Source organism: Peromyscus leucopus, chromosome 19, assembly GCF_004664715.2.
Source record: "Peromyscus leucopus breed LL Stock chromosome 19, UCI_PerLeu_2.1, whole genome shotgun sequence".
Taxonomy (NCBI): Eukaryota; Metazoa; Chordata; class Mammalia; order Rodentia; family Cricetidae; genus Peromyscus; species Peromyscus leucopus.
Genome location: NC_051079.1, coordinates 11,127,721 through 11,152,909, shown reverse-complemented (window position 1 = coordinate 11,152,909; position 25,189 = coordinate 11,127,721). Strand labels below are relative to the sequence as shown.

Sequence of the window (25,189 nt, the reverse complement as noted above, 5' to 3'; positions counted from 1 at the left end):
AATCCTGTGCTGCTTGTGATCAACTTTGGTTATCTCAGAATTTCTTCATACCCAATCGACGAGTGCTTTTCATAGGTGTTCATGGAGAGGAGCCTTAGAGGTCATTTGACACATCCCTGAGGTTGGGTGGGTTCCTAGGGTCTTTTGACAAGAATATATGTCAGTTTGCAAGATTACATTGTGACTCCGGTGGGCACCGAGATCGACTTTCCTCAGAGTTCACTGTAACGTCTCTGACCTGAGGTCACAGGAGTTTGTAAACAGAGTAGCTAACAAGATAGTTTTATTCATGTACACAATTTTTAAAGTGCAATTTTTGTTTCATCAATCTATATTAAATTATTTGCATAAGATTTAGCAGCATTTTTATAATGATTTAAACATCTTAATGGTACTTGCAATAATTTAAAAAGAAAAGGAATGTGCTTGCTACCCTATCTTGACCTCGGCTCTAAAAGAAAAACATCAGACCTAAATTTGAAACTAAAAGCAAATGTCACAGAGAAGGATCTAGGCCCCCAGTCCATGCTATGATTTCTCATGACACAGGAAACTCTTCTCAGCGTGCCCAGTGTTTATAAAACGTGATAAACATAAAGGATTTGTTATAAACACCTGAAAATCATTTACTTTGTAAGGAAAGGCTGGATATTTTAGATGAAGCCATTTTTTATTGGGTCTGTGACCATGAAATGAATTTTCCATTTTTAGTGTGTGGGGGGGAGCCAGAGACTGTCATGACTGTTAGATGTGGCTTCAGCTTGTAACTTTCAAACAGGAGCTTTAATGGGGTATAAACTCAAGTGCTCCCTTAGAGTTCCATCCGGGTTCTGCCTTGGCTAGCTAGAGTGCTGGAGAGAGACGGCTTTGTGTCTAGCAGCCATCCCACCCAGTCGGTGAGCTCCCCAGCCGAGTTAGTCACTGCTCTCATCACTTGACAAGATAAACGTGACAGAGGCAACCAGCGGGGAAGGGATCTGAACTATGGTTCGAAGGACGGAAGCACGGTGAGAAGGCGTGAGGACGGATGGGGCTCCTCTGTGGCAGGAGAGCAGGCAGCAACTACCAGACTGTAGCCAGACAGGAAGCAGAGAGAGAGTGACAGGAAGAAGCCACCTCCAATTATCAACATGTTCCAAGTAAGCCCCACCTCCTGAAGGTTCCATACCGTCCCACATCGGCTCCTCCAGCTGGAGACCAAATGTTCAAACACATGTTCCTACGGGAGACGTGTCTCACTTAAACCGTAGCCAACGCCAGCAGAACACTTATCTGGGAAGTTGACTGTCCCCACCAGGAACTGCTAGGGCAGTAGACCAGTCAAAGAGTGTGCGCCACAGAAAGGGAGCAGGTGGGCTTGTTAATGCAGCTGTGGTGAGGTCTTGGGGTACGGTGCTGTACTGTGGCGCCTGTCTGCTCATCCTTTTCTTCTCAGGTGTCTACCCACCGCCGCTAAGTTGTGACCTGGTTGTGCTTTTTCTCTCCTGGATTCTGAGGGCCTTTGTTTCTTTGCGAGACCGTGAGAGTAAATCTTTCCCCTTCAGCAGTCATGGTCACTTAGAATTACACCGTAATCATGCTGCCTCTTTGTCAAGATGGTTCCACGGGGGTTTTTAACAACATGCTACCACTCACCTCTCTGGAGTAGGAGAGCACACCTCTTGACCCCAGTGTCTGAGGGAAAAGCAAACAGGAACTGGTGTCTTCGGAGGAAGGGACTCTGCCACTTTTATCCCTTAGAACTTTGCAGCAGAGCCCAAGTTAAGAAACACGCCAAGCTCACTGGCAGGCCACTGTCACTTTCAGGGTTTGTAAGGAGGGCAAACAAGATGTGCTTGCCACCAAGCCTGACAACTTGAGCTCAATAGCTGAGACCCACATAGCAGGAGACAACCAATACCTGTGAGTTGTCTGGTCCCCACGCTTGCGTCATGGCACATGTGCACATACACACCACACACACACACACACATACACACGTAATAAATAAATGTAATTTTTGATGAATTTTGCAAGGATCCCTGCATATGATGACCTGACAATTACTCTTAAGTACATTATCCTTTGATTCATATTTATAATGAACACATTCTTCATTTGGGCCTCTATTCATGACTTTAATTCCTGACTGCTACCTGATATTTACTTTTTAATAATTTATTTTATTTCATGTGCATTGGTATTTTGCCTGCATTCATGTCTGCGTGAGGGTGTCAGATCCCCTGGAACAGGAGTTACAGACAGTTATGAGCTGCCATATGTATGCTGGGAATTGAACCTGGGTCCTCTGGAAGAATAGCCAGTGTTCTTAACTGCTGAACTATGTATGGCTCGAGCCCCTTAATATTTCCAAAACATTTAGCCAGACACTTGACAAGTGACAGTCTTCAAGAACTCCTCTGTCTCTGTCTGCTGTGCCCGATTTCTCCCTCTCCCCGTCCCACCTCTAGTGGCTATCAGAAGTGCAGAGCCTGGTGTCTACCCGAAGGACTCTAAGTCCTGATTTCTCCCTCTCCCCATCCCACCTCTAGTGGCTATCAGAAGCGCAGAGCCTGGTGTCTACCCGAAGGACTCTAAGTCAGCATCTCAGAGACTTGTTCATCAGTGTTTACAACAGCACTATTGACAGTAGCCAGGTTACAGAAACAGCCCAGGTATCCAACAGCAGAGGATGGAAAAGGGAAGTGTGCTGTCTGTACACTGTGGAAATCTATGCAGCTGTGAAGGACAAAGCATGTCATTTGCAGGAAAATTGATATAACTAGAAATGACCATATTAAGGGCATTAGCTGGGCTCAGTAAGACAAACAGCATATGTTTTCTGTCATTTGAGATTCCCAGGTTTTATATCAATACATAAGTGTGTGTGTGTGTGTGTGTGTGTGTGTGTGTGTGTGTGTAAGAGAGAGAGAGATGAAAGGAGAAATGGAACTGCTTAGGGGAACCCTGAGGACTAGCAAGAGTGGGGGAAAGAAGAGGACTAGAGAAAAGGAGTACGTGCTCAATATACAGCACACACTTACATGAAAGTGACCTTATGTAGCCCAGGACTAGGTATGGTGAATACACAGGATGGATTTTTTAAAGAAAATAGCAAAATCTCAAGTAGGAAAAAATACCAATAAAGTGCAGGGTATGACCAGAGGTGTGAAGCCCAGGGTGTGACTAGAGGTGTGAAGCCCAGGGTCTGACCGGAGGTGTGAAGCCCAGGGTCTGACCGGAGGTGTGAAGCTCAGGGTCTGACCGGAGGTGTGAAGCTCAGGGTATGGCTGGAGGTGTGAAGCCCAGGGTCTGACCGGAGGTGTGAAGCTCAGGGTCTGACTGGAGGTGTGAAGCTCAGGGTATGGCTGGAGGTGTGAAGCTCAGGGTATGGCTGGAGGTGTGAAGCTCAGGGTCTGACTGGAGGTGTGAAACTCAGGGTCTGACTGGAGGTGTGAAGCTCAGGGTCTGACTGGAGGTGTGAAGCCCAGGGTCTGACCAGAGGTGTGAAGCTCAGGGTCTGACTGGAGGTGTGAAGCCCAGGGTCTGACCGGAGGTGTGAAGCTCAGGGTCTGACCGGAGGTGTGAAGCCCAGGGTCTGACCAGAGGTGTGAAGCTCAGAGGCAGAGAACTTACCTAGTGTGCACGAAGTGCCAGTTCAATCCCCAGCACTAAAACAGCCAACAGCATCTCCAGGTCTTCACCCTCTGATGCCATTTGGGATGACAGCAGCGCCCTGTCTGGGGCATTCACCCTTAGCTGTCTGTTGGCCTTGCCCGACCTGTAATGCTGGTGAAAGGAAGACTTGGAGTGAGCTCTGGAGGGAAGCCACTGATCTCACCCAGTCTTACCGCAGTCTTTGTGAACTTGTTAACCGTTCTGACGGACAGGATGCTTTTGTAGCTGCTGAGAGGCGGGGTGTGAGGGCTGAGCTATAGGATGAAGAAGGAAGTCACTCATCGTTGGAGGCTGGGAAGCCCATCATTAATACTGCCTTTGGTGAAGCACAGCACGATGAGACTCGGGATGAGCTGAAAGCTGGGCTGACTGGGCCCCAGTGCAGCAGGCACTTGAAGGGACTAATTTCAGCTGTAAGCCGGTGTCTGGCAAGCTGAACATTCATTGTGGATGGAATATACCGAGATCCTTGGAGTCAGTTCCCTCTAGTGGAACTCAGGAGAGCACTGGTCTAGACAGATCGTTAGAAGTGGTCGGGCCTGAGAGCCCCATGTGGACCAGCATCCTCACGCGACTTAGCAGCTTCACACTTGGGCAAAATATGGAGCCTTCCTGAGCCAGTTTCTGTGGGGATGATAAGTTCTTCACTGTGTTATTGTGTTGTACAAAGGACTTGGCACGTCTGTGTAGCACTTAGTAAACATTGAAAATGAAGAGTAGCAGTAATTGAATGTAGGATGGATTCCAGCTTTCAGCCAAATAGAAATTGAGGTTGCCCTCTCAGACAGACAGGATGTCCTTGCAGCTCCTGAGAGGCGGGGTATGAGGGCTGAGCTATAGGATGAAGAATGAAGTCACCCATCATTAGAAGGTGGGAAGCCCATCATTAATAATGCCCTTAAAGAAGCACACCACGATGAGACTTAGAGGATGAGTTGAAAGCTGAGGTCTTATCCACCACATCCCATCCTTCCATGACTAATGAATGGAGACAAGTAAGGCCCCTCCAAAAGGTCAGGAGGTTGAACATGGACATGTGCACCCTCACAGTGCTGTGGGATCTTCTGTATGTCCTGTGGGAGCCCGTTCTCGGGTTCCTCGTGGCTTTACCCAGCAGGTCCACATAGAGGATGATTAGGACCACGGGCCTGAGTGCAGGTGTCTGAGATGGTCTGCACTTGGCTGTGCTGTGGGATGGTCTGTATGTCAAGTTGCTCTGATTGGTCAATAAATAAAACACTGATTGGCCCGTAGCTAGGCAGGAAATATAGGTGGGACTAACAGAGAGGAGAAATAAAAGAACAGGAAGGCAGAAGGAGTCACTGCCAGCCGCCACCAGGACAAGCAGCATGAAAAGATGCCGGTAAGCCACGAGCCGCATGGCAGGGTATATAGATTTGTGGAAATGGATTAACTTAAGCTATAAGAACAGTTAACAAGAAGCCTGCCACGGCCATACAGTTTGTAAACAATATACGTCTCTGTGTTTACTTGGTTGGGTCTGAGCGGCTGTGGGACTGGTGGGTGACAAAGATTTGTCCTGACTGTGGGCCAGGCAGGAAAACTCTAGCTACATCACAGCTAAATCCAGAGAAGCATTTCAACATTCAGAGGCACTGCTCTCTGAGGCTGGAAGTTTTCCTATGCCCTGCCTGGTCCAGCAGCCATTCAGTCCCAAATATACACGCAGAAGCTTATATTAATTATGAACTGTATGGCCTGTTGGTTCAGCCTTCTCACTAGCTAGCTCTTACAGCTTAACTCAGCACATTTCTATTAATCTGTGCATTGCCACATGGCTTCATGTCGTTACCTGTTTTCTCACATCTTGCTTCTTCTGGCAGTGGCTCGCAGGGGCTGCCTGACTCCACCCTTCTTCATCTCCCTCTTCAGTTGAATGTACCACCTAACCTTATTCTGCCTTGCCATTGGCCAAATAGTTTTATTTATTTATCAATCAATGAGAGCAACATATATTCAGTGTACAAAAGATATCTCACAGCAGCTCCCTCTCATACAAGAAACGCATTTGATTTTAAAACTAGAACAGTATTTTAACCTGCCTTTGAAAAATCTTACTTCACAGGGTCTATCATAGATACCTGGCAATGGAGGGAGTCATTGTACCCTTTGTGATACCATGAACCAAATAGTAAGAAACCTGGTACTCTGAGGATCCCAGTAGGATTTCAAGGGAGTTCAGGGATGTGAATTACTTGAGAGTGCTTGTAAAAAGTGTGCCTGTGATTCCCTGGCCTGCCCACATAGCTGTCTCAAAGCTGATATGTTATGGTGGATCTCTCCATTCCCCAGGTGCAGCCAAGCCAGGCTGTGACATCACTGGCTGTTATAACCCTGGATGCCCCCGCCTCCAAATTAGGGTCTTTTCATAACTACCCAAGTTAAGAAAGCTCTATAAAAAGGTTTGTCTGTAAACTAAGAGAGGTGATCGTGAGAAACAATTCAACCTCAATTTTTTATTTTATCTTTGCATTTTGTCCTTTATCAAATATAGGGGCCAGTGAGGTGGCTCACGTGCTTCACATGTAAGGCAGACAACCTGAGTTCATTCCCCGGAACTCATGGTAGAAAAGAGAGAGCTGACTCTTCCTTAAAGTGTCCTGAGACTTCCACATGCACTCTGTGGCATGCATGCATCTGCACTCACACACATACATTACACACAAAAGAAGAAATATGTTCATATTAGAAAAGGCATTAAAAGGCAGATTTTCCTAAAGATATCAGATGTATTAATATTCATTTAAATACAGAAAGCCATTAAAAAATGAAAGCCAGAGCCTGGGGATTTATATAGCTCAGTATTGAAACACTTGCTTAGTGTGCATGAGGCCCTGGTTTTCAGTCTCCAGCCAGGAAAAAAAAATGCGTGGAAGTGATAATTTGCATCAAGCTACCTCTTCTACAATAGCCTCCATTCAAGATCCCACTAATTAATGAAGTCTCTGACAACATTTGGCATTTAATTAATTTTAATTACAACTTTTGAGAACTACTTTGTAAGCAAACCATACCTGGGCTTTCATTCATTAGTAGAAATGACGACTAAATTAGTATGTTGTTTTGGTAATTCTGAAGCTAATTGCCTTCCATTTCAGGTAGGTTGTTTTTAAATGAAACTTTCTAAGCCAAGACTTTTTTTCCTCCTCTGTCCATTGGAACTCTCAGTGACTAGTATGCTGATAAAGATAATTAGAGTGCCCTGGTGGGTAAGTCTTGTTTCAGACATGCTCTCAAGTGACATCTGTGTGAAGTCACACTGACAGGAAGGCTGTATGCTGTGAGTGATATATGTCATCTGTTCTCCTCCTTTCTCAGGAAGGTCTTTATCCTAGACCCCAGTGGCACCCTGGATCTTAAACAAGGGCTTCTTTTCAGAGCCGCTTGCCCTTCTTGCCTCCAGCTGAGCGACGGCAGCTCCCTCTCTTAGTCGCCCTTGCCCGAGGCTTGAATATTGGAGGCCTTCTCCCAAGTAGGGTCTGTCTTAGATCCTTGTTATCAATATACAATGAGACGAAGGAAAATAATAAGACATCACATCTAAGAACGGGGATCTAGACTCTAAGTTGGCCTTGTGCAATTAATCCAGTGGAGATTCATTCATTGCATTTCGATACGATACAACTTGTGTTTCTGTTTGGCTGGAAATGCCCACTTATGGCTGTGTGACAGGGTTATGAACTCCTCGTATAAAAGCCTCTTTATAAATAAGATTTCTTAAGGCTGTAATGATTTTGTTATCTGGGAGACGGAGTGTGGGAAGAAATGTAAAACACAGGGCAGAGAGCATGCGGGGAAGGCGAGGTTACAAAGTTCAAGGCAGCGTAGTTACAAAACTCCTTTCTTTGGATTGCCAACACTGTCCTGAATTTGGCTCTTTTAGAGAAGCAAATTCATAATGAAGGTGTGCCCGATATCCGATCGAGCTCAGCACTAGCATATCTATTTTCTGAATTGTCAGTATGGGAACAACAGATTCAAACCCAGGTGAGGAGTCAAAAGTCTCTTTAGTGACTGCTCACAGTTCCAAGCAGTGGAATCTCTCCAGCAGGTTATGGCCCATCACCCCCACCACTAGTGTGTGCGGTATCTTAGACCTGCAGACTGTAGAGGGGCGTGGCCTCGGCAGGGTATCCACATCCACTCTCTCCTCTTAAGGGCTGAGCAGCCACTGCTATGAAATGGAGTTTCTCCCAGAAGGATTTCTGAAGGATGTTAAGCAAAGAATGAAACACAGTGACATGGTTTGTTTTCTTTTCTTATGCTGTCACGTTGGTCAGTTAGTGAAGGTGTATTGTTTCCATCCTAGAAGAAGAACAGGGAGTCACAGAGTCCAGAAACAAAGGCTTCCTAAGAAATGTCTTCGAATCCAAGTCTCATCCTCCATAGACACTTGAGGTGACTTTGATTTTTTGTATTCTTTTAATCCCAGGAAGTATAAGACAAAAATATGAAGTAGGAGAAAGAAAACTTTCCTTGTGTTTATAAAATACCATAATTACATGTAAGGCTTGGAATTTTTGTTGTGCAAACATCTATATTTTTCCAGGCTGTTTCTAATCATGCAGGAACCCATTATGTACAATTGAGTTCTCATAAATTATTCCTAATATGTGGACATTCAAGAAAAAAAAAAGTTATCCATTTTCCCCAAATGTTTGGTCCTTTACCCTGTGTCTCCAACTAAACAGAGCCACAGCAGGAAAGGTTAAATGCCTATTTCTGGGAGACAGGAGATCAAGTTTAACTTCTCAGTCCATCTTCAGAAGAAGCCAAGGAAGTGGTCCCACCCCAGGAAGCATTTGTTTTCAGCCCAGTGACTGGAATTGTGTTTGTCGACTTCCTGAGTTAGATACCTTTTATCCTCACGCTAGCTGATAGGGTAAGTTAGCATACTTTGTTTTTCTAGTGGGATGTGGCCAGCAGTAGCACCAGGCAGGCAACAGTGAGAGTTTGTGTTCTCCCTTCCGTCTTCATCAGCGAGAGCTCAGCATACAGGCTCAGAGGTGTGTGTGACATGCCCAGGCACCTTTCTCAAGGTTCTTTCAGTTAAAAAACAAAAACAAAAAATCATCTTCCTTCCATCCAGAGCCCTTCTAACATGTGTCTGCTGCTCTTCCCTTCCTGGCCATTACAGAAACAAGTGCTGTATCTTACTGACCCTCCGTTCTCCTCTCCCTCTGACTTCCACCCACTGGAATGTGCCTCCTGCGCCTTTGGCATCACTCAGGCCTCATCTGCTACGCCTGCTGGTGACCCACTGAGAGCCCGTATGGTGTCCTCTCTCCCACCTTCTCAGGCTTCCTGACACCTTCCGATCCTCACGGGGGCACTTCTCCATCTTCACTCTGCAGCTTCTGTCTACAGTCTTCCCTCCCTTGGCTCCCTCATTCCATCGTTCCATGATTCTGTGCTGTGGACAGCACAGTACCATCACCTGTCCTTCTCTTCTCCTGTCTCCTGTGGACAGATGCGGTCCTTCTCTTCTCCTGTCTCCTGTGGACAGATGCTGTCCTTCTCTTCTCCTGTCTTCTGTGGACAGATGCTGTCCTTCTCTTCTCCTGTCTCCTGTGGACAGATGCTGTCCTTCTCTTCTGTCCTCTGTGGACAGATGCTGTCCTTCTCTTCTCCTGTCTGCTGTGGACAGATGCTGTCCTTCTCTTCTGTCCTCTGTGGACAGATGCTGTCCTTCTCTTCTCCTGTCTGCTGTGGACAGATGCTGTCCTTCTCTTTTCCTGTCTCCTGTGGACAGATGCTGTCCTTCTCTTCTGTCCTCTGTGGACAGATGCTGTCCTTCTCTTCTGTCTCCTGTGGACAGATGCGGTCCTTCTCTTCTCCTGTCTCCTGTGGACAGATGCTGTCCTTCTCTTCTCCTGTCTCCTGTGGAAAGATGCTGTCCTTCTCTTCTCCTGTCTCCTGTGGACAGATGTCCTTCTCTTCTGTCCTCTGTGGACAGATGCTGTCCTTCTCTTCTGTCTCCTGTGGACAGATGCTGTCCTTCTCTTCTCCTGTCTCCTGTGGACAGATGCGGTCCTTCTCTTCTCCTGTCTCCTGTGGACAGATGCTGTCCTTCTCTTCTCCTGTCTCCTGTGGACAGATGCTGTCCTTCTCTTCTCCTGTCTCCTGTGGATAGATGTTGTCCTTCTCTTCTGTCCTCTGTGGACAGATGCGGTCCTTCTCTTCTCCTGTCTCCTGTGGACAGATGCTGTCCTTCTCTTCTCTCTTCTGTGGACAGATGCTGTCCTTCTCTTCTCCTGACTCCTGTGGACAGATGCTGTCCTTCTCTTCTCCTGTCTCCTGTGGACAGATGCTGTCCTTCTCTTCTCTCTTCTGTGGACAGATGCAGTACTTCCCTTGAGGGCTCAGCCTTCTTCACTTCTCATGTGGTATCTTAGTGCCACCAGAACTTCAGATTCCATCAACTAGTACAAAGTCTAGTCCAAGCATGATTTTCAGCCTTGAATGCTGTGGTTTCTGCCTGCCCTCTTCTGAGTTTCTGTCTCTAATACATATATATGGTACTGTGGTTGTTAGATGTTAGATGTGGATGTTAGATGTACCAGACTTCTAACATTGTGCCCTCTAAGCCTTTCTAACATGTTTAATCCTGCTTCCCCAAGACTTTCCCACTAAAATATCCTATGAATTTATTCTGCTGCTCTCTTGAGTAAATCCATGGTGCTCCCACAAACCTCTGCACATACTTCTGTTAATATACTTGCCAATTTTTATCTTCATTGTATTTGTTTCCCTTCCTCGCAGCTAGCTCTGGGAGTTAACTTACTTTTGTATACTCAGCCCAACCTCAATGATAGACACTCAACATGCATTGGACGGTCTAAGTAGAAAATGAAGTTAACAGTGTGTAAGGAAGGAATCATTAGACTCTTAGAAACCATCAGAGTAGACGGTGCCTGTGTCCTAGCTGTTGACCCCCAGGACAGACGCCTGATGCAGTCTTCCTCAGTTCCTCGCTATCAGATGTCTTCAGTGGGTTAGATTGCAGGAATCTTTATATGCCACATAGGCTTTGTTCCCTAGTTCTGCCTTTACCTAAATTAGCTTTGCATTTAGCCCTAGCGGTCATCCATGTAAATGCCAAAAACAAGTGACCCACAGTAGCAGTGGCATGTATTTGACAAGATTTAAGACGCTAGTGTTTCAGAGGAGGAAGGACTCCTAGGAATCAAGGTTTCCTAGGGGAGACAGGGGCCAGCTTTCACACTGTCACCCAGATCCAGATTGTGTCCTCTGGCTTTTGCTTGAACAGTGGGGGACTGGTGCTGAGAGTGTCTCTGAATACCGAGGCATCACCTAGAGATAGGCAAAGGTCCCTTGTGACCCTATGGGTGGTCACATCCACCCCAGAACAGAATGCTGTCCCTCATAGAGCCAAGCTTAGTGTTTGTCCCTGAAAACCCAGGCACCTGTTACCAGCTGAAAATCAGACTGCCCTCATCTGCCAGGCAGAGAACAGGGTATTGCATGCCTGCTTGGGAATGAAATGATTGGGAGGGTGGGAATGCTGACCACTCAAGCCGTTTCTAGTGGAAGAATTTAGTGGCTGTCGTTCACTCCATTAGTCTATCAAATTTCGATGGGGCAGCGATGGTGCTCTGTGTGCCAGGTGCCACAGAAGCTTAGACCCAGCCCACGTGACTTGACAATATGGATTTCTACATTAGAATATAAAAGATAAGTACAGTTCAAATTTAAAAGTAGAAGTGCATTTTTGTTATATTATTGTATTCTAAAAAAATTAGCCTGTTAGTTAATTTCACCTGAGGTTCTGTGTGGCATATTCCTTCCAGAGAGGAAGCTCTGTACCCACTGGAGAGTAACAACAATGACATTGGCCCATTCCATTCTGACTCTTGATGTAATTAAATACACATGGAGGGTGGATAACTGTAACAGCATGTTAGCCTAGTTCAGAAGCAGGGGTCCGTCTTCATGGCTAGACAGGACGTGGGACCTTTAGCACGAGGCAGTAGGGGTGATCGGTTAAGTGTGATGGGCAGTAAGAAACTAGACCAGGAGAGGCAGGAAGACACAGGGTGCTTTACGTGACCGTGGATGGAGGAAGAGGAGGAGAAATGGCGTGGGTGAGGGACAGAAGGAGCAGAGAGGAAGAGGAGTCTGAGAAATAGCCAGAAAGATGGGTCGGTGCTGGTCTGCAGAGGCCTCAGTGGAGGACCAGCCAAGGCTAGCCTTCATCTACTGGGCAAGAACATGATGAAAGCCACACACAGAGACCTCCAGAAGGAATATGCTGGGAATATGTAGCATGTAAAAGTGAGAGATGAGAGAAAGCAGGAAATAGGCTGTTTGGCTGTCCTGCCTTTTATTGTCAGATAAAATTCATTTGCAGCATCGCCACCCTCTAATATAAATGTCTTGTGTTGAATCAAATCAAGAAGCAAAGAGTGGGCTGGAAGCAGTGTGAAAGGCAGGAAATAAAATGGCACAACCAGCCCTCACCACTTATAACTTCCGAGAGCCAGGATGTGTACACCCCACCAAAGCATGTCATCCTTCCCATAATATGCTGTGAAATAAGCCTCCTCGGAGAAGCCGTATCTGCAGCCCACGTGGGAAGTGCCCAGCCACAGAGCTGTGGGGTTGTGGCTTGCCAGCCACCTCGCCACATTGAGGACTGCCCTTCCTGCCTGCCTGGGACAGCACAAGCCCCTCATTCTGTGCCTGTGGAAAGATGCTCGGAACCCATGTTGGGGATTAGTTGTCACTTTTAATACTACCGTTTTTCCGAAGCACATCTTAAGGAAGCTTGGTCTTTTCATGTTGAACTGAGTCAGACCCAGACTCCTTTCAGAAGTGCTGTGGAAGGTCCCAACATGGCCTGTGTCTCAGATTCCATTTTGAAGTTTAGCTGTAAACCCTCCACTAACCACAGCCCCTCTCACACCAGGCCCCGACATCCACAAATGCCTCCTTTCACTGTGCACCTTCACCCTGTCCGTGAGAAACCCGTCAGGACTGCCCAGCTCTGAAGGTGCTGTCCAAACACCCCAGGTGCCTTTAGTCTAAGAACAGGAAAGGGACGGCTCTTCTGCTTCCTCGCTCCCTCTTTCTTCACGAGGCTGCAAGCACCCCTGCTTCCCTTTCTCTCTCTTTCTCTATCCCTCTTTCTCTTTCCTCTTCCCTCCCCCTTTAATAATAAAACTTTCCACATGGAAAAAAGGGGGGGCACCCCTCAGGTCACATTCAGCCGCAAGTGGCTGATTCTCGGAGTTCCAAGATTAAGGTCAGCCAAATCTTTTAAATTGAAATGCACATTGCAGCGGACATCTCAGCATATTGCAGCTGACATGTGAGGTAAGCTGTCCCTGATGAAGTATCACACCCAGGGACTGATTCGAAACTGTAGAATACTCTGAACTGAATTCATCACCAATCTCTTTGTCTTCACATTCCACTTAATTCCTGATATTGAGAGGAAATCATTTATTTTAAGAAGTAAAACATTAACCAGTTCCTCTTAAGAAAAGAAGACCCCCAGTGTCAGAGCTGAACAGACACTCCAGCTGAACAGAGCTCTCCAGACCCCATTGCTTACAGGTTTTCATCTTGTAGTTGCCCCCTGCTACCACCTCTTTCATCTGAGGAGAGTGCTTTAGTTTTTTGAAACAGGGTCTCTCCATGTGATCCTAGTCGGCCTGGAACTCGCTCTGTAAACCAAACTCACGGAGATCTGCCTGCCTTTGCCTCTGAATCCTGGAATCAAAGATGTGTGCCACCACACCTAGCCCACCTTCTATTTTTTAATTGATTTTTGTTAAAATGTAATTATAGAGCAGAGATGCATCAGAGGTGGAGAGTACTCACTGCTCTTTTAGAAGACCTGGGTTCAATCCCAGTACCTACATGGTGGTTCACAATCATCCATAACTCCAGTTCTAGGGGAGTCAGTGCCCTATTCTTATTTTTGTGGGTGCTAAGCACACGTGTGGTCCACATACATACATGCAGGCAAAACACTGACATACAATAAAATGAAAAATGTAATAAAAAATAAAAACATAATTGTTTCCTCCCATTCCTCTTCCCCCTCCAACCTTCCCATTCTCTCTCAAATCCGTGGCCTCTTTGTTTATAGTTGTTACTGTTACAAATACATATAAGCACGTAAATATGTAATTACAGCCTGCTGATCGCTTCCACTCCTGCTTGCAGTAAGTGATTTCAGAGCTGACACCTTGGTATTGGAGATCAATTAAGGGATTCCTCTCCGGGGAATGACTGCTCCCACCCTTAGCTTCCTGAGTTTTTTGTATAAGGACGGGACACCATGTTTCCCCTTCCCCTTTAGCCTGTCTGTGGTGCTGTTCTTGTTCAGGTCTTGCTTAGGCAGCCATGTTGTTGAGGTATCCTGTCCTTGTTGAGGTCTTGCTTAGGCAGCCATGTTGTTGAGGTATCCTGTCCTTGTTCAGGTCTTGCTTAGGCAGCCATGTTGTTGAGGTATCCTGTCCTTGTTCAGGTCTTGCTTAGGCAGCCATGTTGTTGAGGTATCCTGTCCTTGTTCAGGTCTTGCTTAGGCAGCCATGTTGTTGAGGTATCCTGTCCTTGTTCAGGTCTTGCTTAGGCAGCCATGTTGTTGAGGTATCCTGTCCTTGTTCAGGTCTTGCTTAGGCAGCCATGTTGTTGAGGTATCCTGTCCTTGTTCAGGTCTTGCTTAGGCAGCCATGTTGTTGAGGTATCCTGTCCTTGTTCAGGTCTTGCTTAGGCAGCCATGTTGTTGAGGTATCCTGTCCTTGTTCAGGTCTTGCTTAGGCAGCCATGTTGTTGAGGTATCCTATCCTTGTTCAGGTCTTGCTTAGGCAGCCATGTTGTTGAGGTATCCTGTCCTTGTTGAGGTCTTGCTTAGGCAGCCATGTTGTTGAGGTATCCTGTCCTTGTTCAGGTCTTGCTTAGGCAGCCATGTTGTTGAGGTATCCTGTCCTTGTTCAGGTCTTGCTTAGGCAGCCATGTTGTTGAGGTATCCTGTCCTTGTTCAGGTCTTGCTTAGGCAGCCATGTTGTTGAGGTATCCTGTCCTTGTTCAGGTCTTGCTTAGGCAGCCATGTTGTTGAGGTATCCTGTCCTTGTTCAGGTCTTGCTTAGGCAGCCATGTTGTTGAGGTATCCTATCCTTGTTCAGGTCTTGCTTAGGCAGCCATGTTGTTGAGGTATCCTGTCCTTGTTGAGGTCTTGCTTAGGCAGCCATGTTGTTGAGGTATCCTGTCCTTGTTCTGTAGCTGTATCCCTTGGGATGCGCCCTACTTGACCAGTTGTTCTCTGCGCCTGACCAGTTGTGGTTTTCTGCAGAGGTCTGCATATGCTACAAAGAGAGCTGTGACAAGGGCTACTTTTCTACCTTTGTTAAAGGCTCCAAGACAGAAGACTTGCTCCAGCCACTGAGGAGGAAATCTCCTGCCCAATATTTTGCTTTAGCTTATAGAGCTGCTTAAATGAAGAGCCCTCTTCTTCCCAACCCAGCCTCAGGGCCGAGGGTTCTGTGGGTAAGAGCAGAAACCCCTGGTCCCATGATGAAATGCAGTGCTCTTTAAATCCCTCCCAATGGGATGGTAGGGTATACCCGAACCCCAGCACTTGGGAGGTGCAGCAGAAGAATGGATTCAAGGTCATCCTCCACTACATACCAAGCTTAAGGCCAACTGTGCTGCATAATAATTCTGTCTCCAGCTGGAGAGATGGCTCAGTGGTTAAGAACATTGGTGGTCTTCCAGAGGACCAGGGTTCAATTCCCAGCACCCACACAGCAGCTCACAACTGTCTGTAACTCCAGTTCTAAGGGATCTGACACCCTCACACACACAGATAAACTTGTAGGTAAAACACCAATCAATGTACATAAAATAAAAATAAACAATCAAAAATAATTCTGCCTCAAAAGTTAATAATAAAAAAAAAAATAGGATTGCTTCCATCCCACTTAAATCAGGGTTCAAAGCTCTTACTCCTCAGATCTCCTGGCTTCCTTTATGGCTGGTTATCTTTAGCCAGTGAGTCAGGCCTGGACTCCAGCTGGAGGCCCAGTGTGTGGTCCACAAAGGAAGTGTATGTGTCACATGAGCCCATTCATTTCATCTTCAGCATCCTCATCACCAAGCTGGTGGGCACTTGCTGCTCCATTGTCCCTAAGGCAAGTTGTTGAAGGAAAAGATGAGAGAAATGCTGGGAATTCAGCCTGAAAGCAAGTGGAGATATCTCCGAAAACCTTTGTCAGGGTTTCTGAGTCTCAGAGGTGCAGGGTGGACGGCACAGCCGGGCATCAAGTGCCCCCTGCTGTCTGAAGTGGAGAAGGGCATGCCAAATTCACACTTCATGAATAAGAATGGTGTTGAGAAAAGCTCCGGGGACCTGAAAGCCAGCTTGGGTAAGGACAGTGACTTGCTGAAGCCCCATGCTGGGTCACCTGGATCATCCCCAGTGTGGAGATGAGTGGAGGTCATCTGACCTCTGACTTGGGTAGTTTTTTATCAGTAAAAGTTCTCTGCAGGAGTTGGAGCACTGCCTCATTGCTGTGTGGTCCCTGGACGCATAGCATCACATTGACCCTGGAGCTTGTTGGAAATACAGATCCAGAGACAGAGACAGAGACAGAGAGACAGAGACAGAGACAGAGAGACAGAGAAAGAGAGAGAGAGAAAGCACGCTAAGCAGTGGTGGTGCACACCTTTAATCCCAGAACTCAAGAGGCAGAAGCAGGCAGATCTCTGTGAGATCCAGGACAGCCAAGGCCCCACAGAGAAACCCTGTCTCGAAAAACCAAGAAAGGGGGGGAAAAAAAAAAAAGAAAGAAAGGAGGAAGAAGAAAAAATAGTGGGGAGCTTTCTTGAAAGAGAAGCTCACTGTGTAGCCCTGGCTCGCCTCAGCTCATGGCAACCACTGCTATAGCCTTCTGAAAGCTAGGATTACAGACATGGAGCACCCTACCTGGCTTCAGAAATGATTTTTCAAAGGGCTGGTCATAGCTCAGCAGTTAGAATATTTATCTAGCATATACCGTGCCCTGAGTTCAACACCATAAAAAACAGAAAGGAAATGTCAACTCTCAGGCCCCACCCTGGATCTCCTAAATTCAAATCTGCATCCATCTTAACAAGGTCACTGTGAATTCACACACATCAATATCTGAGAGGTGCCAGACATAGATGTCAGTGGAGCTTTAACCCTGAGGAGAGCTCACATGTGGCCTGGAAGGCTCAGTAATGGCCACCAAGCCTAATGACCACTAGGTGATGCAAAGAACTGACTCCTATAAATTGTCCTGTGGCCTCCACAAGGTCCCATGGCACAACTCACATATGCACATCCATGTGTGTGCACAAAAAAATCAATGTAAAAAAAAAAAATGAAGTCCACATTGCCAAAGGTTTGGGTCAAATTGGGTAGCATTTGGGAAATAAACAGGACTCAAGCAGAGCCTAATCCTCTCTCATCATCATGATTGACACCCTCATTGCCTCCCACATCCACGTCTGCTCCGTGCGTCCTGGCATTCCTCAAGCTTGTTGTAGTTCCCATTTCTTGCTACATTTCCTCAGAAGCTGACAGTCACCACACAGTTTTCTTCCATATCAGCCTGCTCCCAGCAGTTGTATTCCGTGTGTGTGTGTGTGTGTGTGTGTCCTGCTTACCCACTGCCTTTACTACTGAAAGTACCCTCCCCGACCCTGCAAGATGGAGCTGTGCTCCACAACCCCCCCTCCCCCCCCCCCCCCATCTCCAGATCCACACCCTCGTCTTGTCGGTCTGTTGCTAACCTGGAGTCTTCTTTTCCCACGCCAGGTCAGGGAAGAATGCCGGCTCCTGAACGCCCCACCTGTTCCGCCCCGAAGTTCAAAGCCTTTGTCCACCAGCCCCTCCATCCCTCCTCGCACAGTCAAGCCAGTGCGGCCACAGACCCGCTCTCCCAGCCCCACCCTGTCCTACTATTCTTCAGGGCTGCATAACATGTAAGTCTCCCCGTCAGAACCCACAGCAACCCACCCCTGCCAGGTCATGGGCCTTGGAATTCACCTAGCAGCCAAGCGGGAGAGGGTATGGTGTTTGCCTTTTAAAACTAAGGTTCTAGGAAGAACATAGTTGGGCCCCTGCTGGTTTTGACCTTGGATGGAAGAGCTGGTATCATGATAAGAAAAGATGCCACCAGGGTCTGTGAGAGGCCAAGGAAAGGCCCTCCTCTTGGAAACAGTGGGTGGGCTTCTATTGCCCAGCAGAAGCCAGCTCTGGTTCTTGTCATCTTGACTTTGATACAAGCAGACAGCACCTTCTAGGAAGGTGTGAGAACCCAAAGGCTCCCCTTGGCCTTCTGCTCCCAACTTGAAGCCAGCAGGAATCCTTTCTTGGCTATGGCTGCAAAGATGCTCCTGTCTGTGGCTCTTCAGAGCCGTCAGCTCTTCTGAGACACAGGCTGCTTCGCTGCTGGCACACGGGATTGTTTGGTAAAGAGCTCACCCGTGCTCTCAAGTTATAATACATCTGTCTCTAAGTAACCTTCAACTGTAGTCGTCTAGAGAAGCAAAACAGAGCAGCCCTGTTTCCCTCAGAAAACTTTTAAGTTCTTCTACAAAACAAAATGCCCGTTCCCTCTGCGATTCCCTCAGACATGAGCACCTGCTCCCCCTCAGCCTGCCCACCCACCTTTCAGCATACTCTGGTTCCACTGTCAAGCTTATGATGTGAAAATACGGCCCCCAGGATGAATGCACCCGCAACCAATGTACTTGAAGTTTGAAGTCTTCCCAGGCGTGTTTTGTTTTGTTTTCTTTTTATCCTCTGGATATTAAAATTCTTATGCTGTGTATAGCTCTATTGTTCAGAAACCAGGGCAAGGATGGGCATTTTATTGGAAGGGCATTTCTTCCTATCAGACTTTGGGGAGGATTCGGAGTTATAGACAGTGGTGATATGGCCACATCATTGTCTCTTGCAAGCTTGCCTCTCCTGCTTACCTACTGCAGACATGCTCAGTCTCTCCTCCTTGTCCACACAGACATGCTCAGTCTCTCCTCCTTGTCCACACAGACATGCTCAGTCTCTCCTCCTTGTCCACACAGACATGCTCAGTCTCTCCTCCTTGTCCACTGCAGACATGCTCAGTCTCTCCTCCTTGTCCACTGCAGACATGCTCAGTCTCTCCTCCTTGTCCACACAGACATGCTCAGTCTCTCCTCTTTGTCCACTGCAGACATGCTCAGTCTCTCCTCCTTGTCCACACAGACATGCTCAGTCTCTCCTCCTTGTCCACTGCAGACATGCTCAGTCTCTCCTCCTTGTCCACACAGACATGCTCAGTCTCTCCTCCTTGTCCACACAGAAATGCTCAGTCTCTCCTCCTTGTCCACTGCAGACATGCTCAGTCTCTCCTCCTTGTCCACCAGACATTACTCTTCAGTGTTGGACCAAAGCGTGATGTGTAAATTTTCTCAGTGTGAATATGCAGGCACGTACGAACAGTACTTTCTTATTAGCTAAAATATACATATTTATGTGTGTGCATATATTTTTATTTCTACTACAACATTTTTAGTCATTATGTACATATCCACAAGTACAAAGAACTTTAAAGATTCTTTTAAAGAAAAAAAGGGTAAGTAACTTATTGAGTTCAATAAATTATATAAATATATATGTTATATATAATATATTCCTATCTGCCCTTTCACCTTAGAAATAACATCTATGAATAATGATAAAGAAAAGCTTGGGGTTCAGCTGTTTTTTAGACAGGGTCTCACTATGTAGACCAGGCTGGCCTCGAACTCACGGAGATCCACCTGTATCCGTCACCCAAAGGTTAAGTTATTTTTTTTACTAATTTCCCTTTCTGTGTGTTTGCTTTTTAAGCAGCATCACTAAAAGTGACCCAAGTCCTCCTGACAGTGCTCCCGTCTCCTGCTACCCTTGCAACCGAGTGACAAGTGACTCTACAGACCCCAAGTCCCCATTCGGAAGTCCTTCTGCCGAAGCTCTGGCCTCCCGACTCTCATGGCCCAACCATTACTCGGGAGCGTCGGAGAGCCAGACCCGGAGTGACTTTCTGCTCGACCCGAGTAGGAGCTACAGCTACCCCAGACAGAAGACACCTGGCACACCAAAGAGAAACTGCCCGGCCCCTTTTGATTTTGATGGCTGCGAGCTCCTGGGAAGCCCACCCAGCACAGCCTCTGCAGAATTCAGCGGTGGCGGTGGCGGCGGCGGCGGCGTCTCCGGTTGCCCCAAGTCCGCCAGCTACTCTCTGGAGAACTCCGAGGACAACTCCCTTGCAGCTGGCATGACCAAGCAGAGCATCTCCTGCCCTGCCTTACCCCCAAGGGCCCCAAAGCCAGTGGAACAGAAAACCGCCCCTGAAACATCTCCTTTGCCTCTGAAAATTGATGGTGCTGAGGAGGACCCCACAGCAGGGTCACTGGACCTCTCAGAGGACCAGTATTTTGTGAGAAAGGGCATGCAGGACATCTTCTCCGTCTCTTACCCTTTCTCATCTCCGCTCCACCTCCAGCTGGCCCCCAGATCCTGTGGGGACGGGTCCCCATGGCAGCCGCCTGCTGACCTGTCAGAACTCTCCATAGAGGAAGTGTCCAAGTCTTTACGGTTCATTGGTTTGTCTGAAGACGTCATAGCCTTCTTTGTCACTGAAAAGATCGATGGGAATTTGCTTGTCCAGTTAACGGAAGAAATCCTCTCAGAGGATTTCAAACTAAGCAAACTGCAGGTGAAGAAAATAATGCAATTTATTAATGGCTGGAGGCCCAAGATATAGCCAAATGGTGTGCAACAGAGCTGAGAAACATGCGTGCTAGAAGGGCTGGGCTAGGACACAAATCCACGTTTTTGCACTAAAAAAAAAAAAAGACAAAAAAAAAACAAAAGCCCTTCTCTGTAAATAGAGATAGAGAAAGTCTTACTATGCAGATTCCGTTTCTGAATGGTGAACAGGCCATTTTGTACATCAGTAAAGATGCTGTACAGAACACTTAGAGGTGTGCCTTGTACGTCACTCAACACTCAACAGCTGCTAAAAGAACTAAAGTCCTATTCAGAGAACCCTTTTTCACCCCGGTAGGTTTTCAAGAAGGCATGGTATTTATTACGAAACAGCCAAAGCTGAAAGACATGAACACTTGTGAGCAGTCCGCTCCCTCGGGGAGGTGACGTCCGACACTTAGTTGTACTCTGCGGCTTGCTTTGCTTCATGCCAACTGTTTAACTCTTGTGCCTGACGATGTTAGTGGTGTGAAAAGAAACTTTCATGTCCTACGCTTGGTGGAGATCTTTTTTATCAAAAGGCATTTCCCAAAAATCATGTTTTGATGGAGGATGTCTGATATCCTTAGAAATGACACAAATCATGACCGTTACATTTGATCTGTAACTGCTGCTAGTTTTATTGAGCAGAGAAAAAAAAAAAAATTGGTATGTGTGTGTGTATGCAGCACACAGAGATACGTGTAAATGTAATTTTTGAATCTGATGTTTTAAATGCCATCCGTTTACTTTCTAATATCCATTGAGGTGGAGGGGCCTTTAACTGAGTGGATCCTCTTGAGAACAGTTGGCAGAATGACTCCAAAAAGTCTCAGAACCTGAACTCTGAAGCTCCGCCCCATAGGCTCCGCCCCTGGGAACTCAGTCAAGAGTCTGTTGAAGAGTTTAATGTGATTCTCAAGCCCGTGCGAGCGCTGGTTCCTGCATACCCATGCTGACGCTTGGGAGATGACAGCTGCTTTGGAGCCGTCATCCTGTCCTCCCGTGTGTCCCTCCACACCCGTGAGTTCTCCTCACCGCGCCTCTTATGTTAGGAAAGCTCGTGACTCCAACAGACCACCTCTCAGTTATATATGCCACATCTCTGCACTGATTCCTACAATATCAATAAGAGTACTTGCTAATTCCACAGACCTTCTATTCCTCTAAATTAATAATAATAATAATTACCATACTCTTATTCTGAGAATTCCAGAACATGTCTATGAATTTTGCTAAATGTGATTAAATACTGCAAAATAGAGCATCATATCCTTACTCTTGGCTCTTTGAAGGCATATGACCTCAAAGAGTTCCTTTTTTTTTTTTCCCCCTGAGCAATAAATGTATCCTCCAAACAGTCCCTGAGTCTGTCCCAGAATCTAACTCAGCAGACCTCCTGTTAGCAAGATGCACACCTGAGCTTCTCAGGAGAGGTTGTTTGGCCACCAGGAGGCAGTGTATCCTGAAGGGTTGAGCATATTTATATTTGAAGCATGTCTTCCTAGTCACCAAAAAAGAAGTCACTGTTAAAGGCAAGAGCCCACAGCAGCCGGGCTTGAAGTCCTGGGAAGCATGCCACTATTTCTTTCCAGTAGAAAGCTGCTTCATTCCATCTTGTGACTTAGTTGAGATGAATGGACACCTAGTCTAATTCCTCATCTCTGGTCTCATTAAGAGAAGAACAGGCTTTTACTTTTCTTGGTTGTAAATACTACAGTGCAAGTCAAAAGAATCCTCTATAACTGGCATGCTTCAGGAGTCATTAATGAATCCCACCCACACCTCCCACCCACACCCCCGCCCCGTACTGCCCTCTCACAACCAAGACTCATGGATGTCTGCTTCAGAAAGCAGCCCTCTCGGAGAGGAGTTAAGTCCTTAGAAAGGGCACCTAGCCCGAGAACATTAACTTCCCTTGAGAATAAAGACAGACAACCTGCCGGAGAGACACAACTGGTCACACTCGCAAACCCGCCTTTGTCCATCCTTTAGCACCTAGCACGTGACCATGATTCTCAAACATGGCCTTGAGCTGTGGGGTTGGCTTGAGTTGACTGTGAAGGTTGGCCCACATAAACACCTGCCTTTGTTCGTCTTTTGCAAGACCCTTAAACAAAATAAGATTGTCCATCTCCTTTGAGTTCATTTGCTTTGGTCCTGGCACACCCAAGCCAAGTCTGTATTGACTGGGATCCTGGTACCCTCCTGAGAGCCAGGATAGGCCTTGGAGTCATGCATTCCTTGGACAGTCACTGGGCACTTTCTGTTTGCCAGACCCAAGGCTGAGCAAAGACCTAGCCCCTGCCCTCTTGGAACTCGTTTCTGTTTCAAAATCACAGTAGCTGACACTGTATGTGTGCATGAGAGACTGAAATGTTCGTGGAAGGTGGATTTATGGAGAGTGACGTGCCCCAGCTTTAAGGAGCCCACAGGTGGAAGCGCTGACAGCCTCTTCAAACACATACAGTAAACACCCCCAAGACACTGACGCTTGGCATCCATTAAAGGAAATACGCATCTGTCTTTTCACTGACTCCTGTTCTCTTTTACTGACTTGGAATTTTTTAATGATAATCAGTACTTGGCATTTCTGAAAGGCACGAATAAGTGTAATTGCCACTTCTGGGCTGATTACCTGTCTGTGGAGGATGCCGGCTAGACGAGGAATTCATAAGAGAGAATGAGACAGGCTGCGCCGAGCAGAAGGTGGAAACAGCCCTCGCCTTCCACGTCCCACAGCAGAGCCTCCTCCCACCAGCCAGGTCGAGACCAAACCTCCTTTTGTGGCAGATTCCCTACAGCCCAGTGAGTGACCGTGGGACTTGTGGCGAAGTACTGTCTGCACAGGATCTTTGGAGGATCCTTACACTCATGCCTAAAACCTTCCTGCCCCCCTCCCCTGTCAGGAAAGAGCATCAGCAATAAACGAAGCCAAGCAGCTGAAATGTAAAATACAAAGTCAATTCAGAGAGGAAACTCAAGCATTCACCCACCAACGCTGTCACAGAGTCTTCTAAACGTCTGCAAGTTGTCTTTAAGTTGAACTGCTCAAGTTTATGAACTGTGAAATGTCCATGTATCCTCTCTCTCTCTCTCAGCCCACATGCACCATTCAAATTTATGAAGTTGTACCAAACTGCCCATTCAGCTAAATTGCAGTGTTTATTCTTATCTTGCAGAAATGCCACAACCTTCTGGGAGATGGGACAGTCCATTCCAGCTGATCAGATACATACATAAACAACCTCCACTCACTGCCAAGCCGGCTGCCTAGCGTCCGTGTGCCTCCTCGAGAAGTTCAGGGGGTGGGGGTGGATGGATGGAGAACCCTTCATTTTCCTAGTGCTTTCCAAATGCCTAACATCTGTAAGTGTATTCCCTGAACAGCAAGCTGGGAAAGAAAATATTCCTCCAAAGACCCCAGTAAATTTGAGTTGCAGTCTACCAAAAAAAATGCCTCATATCTCTTGGACGCCTAAGACTTTCAGAAACATGTCCATCACATGAATTTCCATTGCTTTTCTGGAAATCTGAAGCTGCTAAGGCAGGAAGAATCAAAGGTCCAGAGAGCAGATGGAGGAAATGGGACTTTTATTATACTGTGGGTTTGTAATGTAGGATTCTTGTGGCCATATCAGGTCAAGTCACATTTCCGAGTTTTCAAGACTTCCTGTTTTACAGTTTGCCTCATTGTGAATCTAAGAAACAAGTGAGCGTGTCTCAAGCCAGGTACAAACCTCGTCTGTAGTTGTACCCTTCCGTCCAACTTCGAAGCTGTGCATTTTGTAGCAGAGCCTGGCGGATAGAGAGTTCCCTTGGTTTACAGTGTCCTGTGGAGAGGGCTTAGATAACCCCCTAGCCATAAACCCACTCTCCTGTCTTTATAGTATGTTCCGTTTGGAGTATTGTTTCAGCTAAGACTCAAAAAAAAATTAAAACTCAAGAACTTGGGGAGTTTTCCTTTGCTTACATGGAAATTGTATTTTCTAAGAATTTTGCAAGTGTCTGTACAGTTTCTTGGCTGGGGAAACAGTGGGCTGCTAACTACACGTCGGCAGTTAGTAGAGTTGCTTTCCAGAGCATTATCTAATGGGCCCAATGTGTACCTCAAGATAAACGCAGTATGTTATGTCAAAAAAATAAATACATTGTCTGTTGATTTAAATGGTTCTGAAATGTCTATAAATAAAGAACTTTTCAAGGTTGCTCTTCTTTGTGCTGACTTTTCAAAGGCCTTGTTCTCCAGCCCCATCGCCATAGGGAACTGGAAAGGGGTTCTAACACTGCAAACCACATTCTGAATTGAGAGGCGCAAGACCAAAGCTACAGTTCACAGAATCTGGTAACCAGGCAACCCCGTGATGCTCAAAGGACCCAGTACCTGTGTAGTGCAGAGATGTCTTTAAATTTGAAAAGAAAATAGATATACATGTTCCAGTGAGAAGGGAGCTGAAGTCCTGGCTTTGGCTTCCGTGTTGTTCAGTTGGTGCAGTGATGACCCAGAGGAGTGCCCCGGGTGCTGGAGAAGAGGCAGGCATGTTCACCCTGCTGGGGCAGGAAGTCTAAGAGGGAGCCTGGAGGATGACAGAGTTTGGTTGGAGTTCTTGTTCTCAACTTATCATGAAATCACTTGCCAGCATCCTATTTCTCAATCAGACGAGTCCCAGAGGCATCCATGCCACCATTTCCTAAGCCCTTAGTCCCACTCTCCCAGAGAACTGTACATGTGGTTAAAAA

General features: G+C 46.7%; 1 protein-coding gene across 2 annotated transcripts in view; it reads left to right on the top strand.

The window, feature by feature from the left end:
* Positions 1-24,657, top strand: part of Garem1 (GRB2 associated regulator of MAPK1 subtype 1) — a 185,139-nt gene extending 160,482 nt beyond the window's left edge. The window contains exons 5-6 of one of the 2 annotated variants that reach the window (XM_028886563.2): positions 17,489-17,655; positions 19,553-24,657. In XM_028886563.2, the coding sequence (XP_028742396.1) occupies positions 17,489-17,655; positions 19,553-20,465 (1,080 nt within the window). In that variant the 3' untranslated portion in view covers positions 20,466-24,657. Of the gene's footprint in view, positions 1-17,488; positions 17,656-19,549 lie in introns of both variants that reach the window. The other variant, XM_028886562.2, reaches the window with a different exon arrangement.
* Positions 24,658-25,189: the final 532 nt, after the last annotated feature.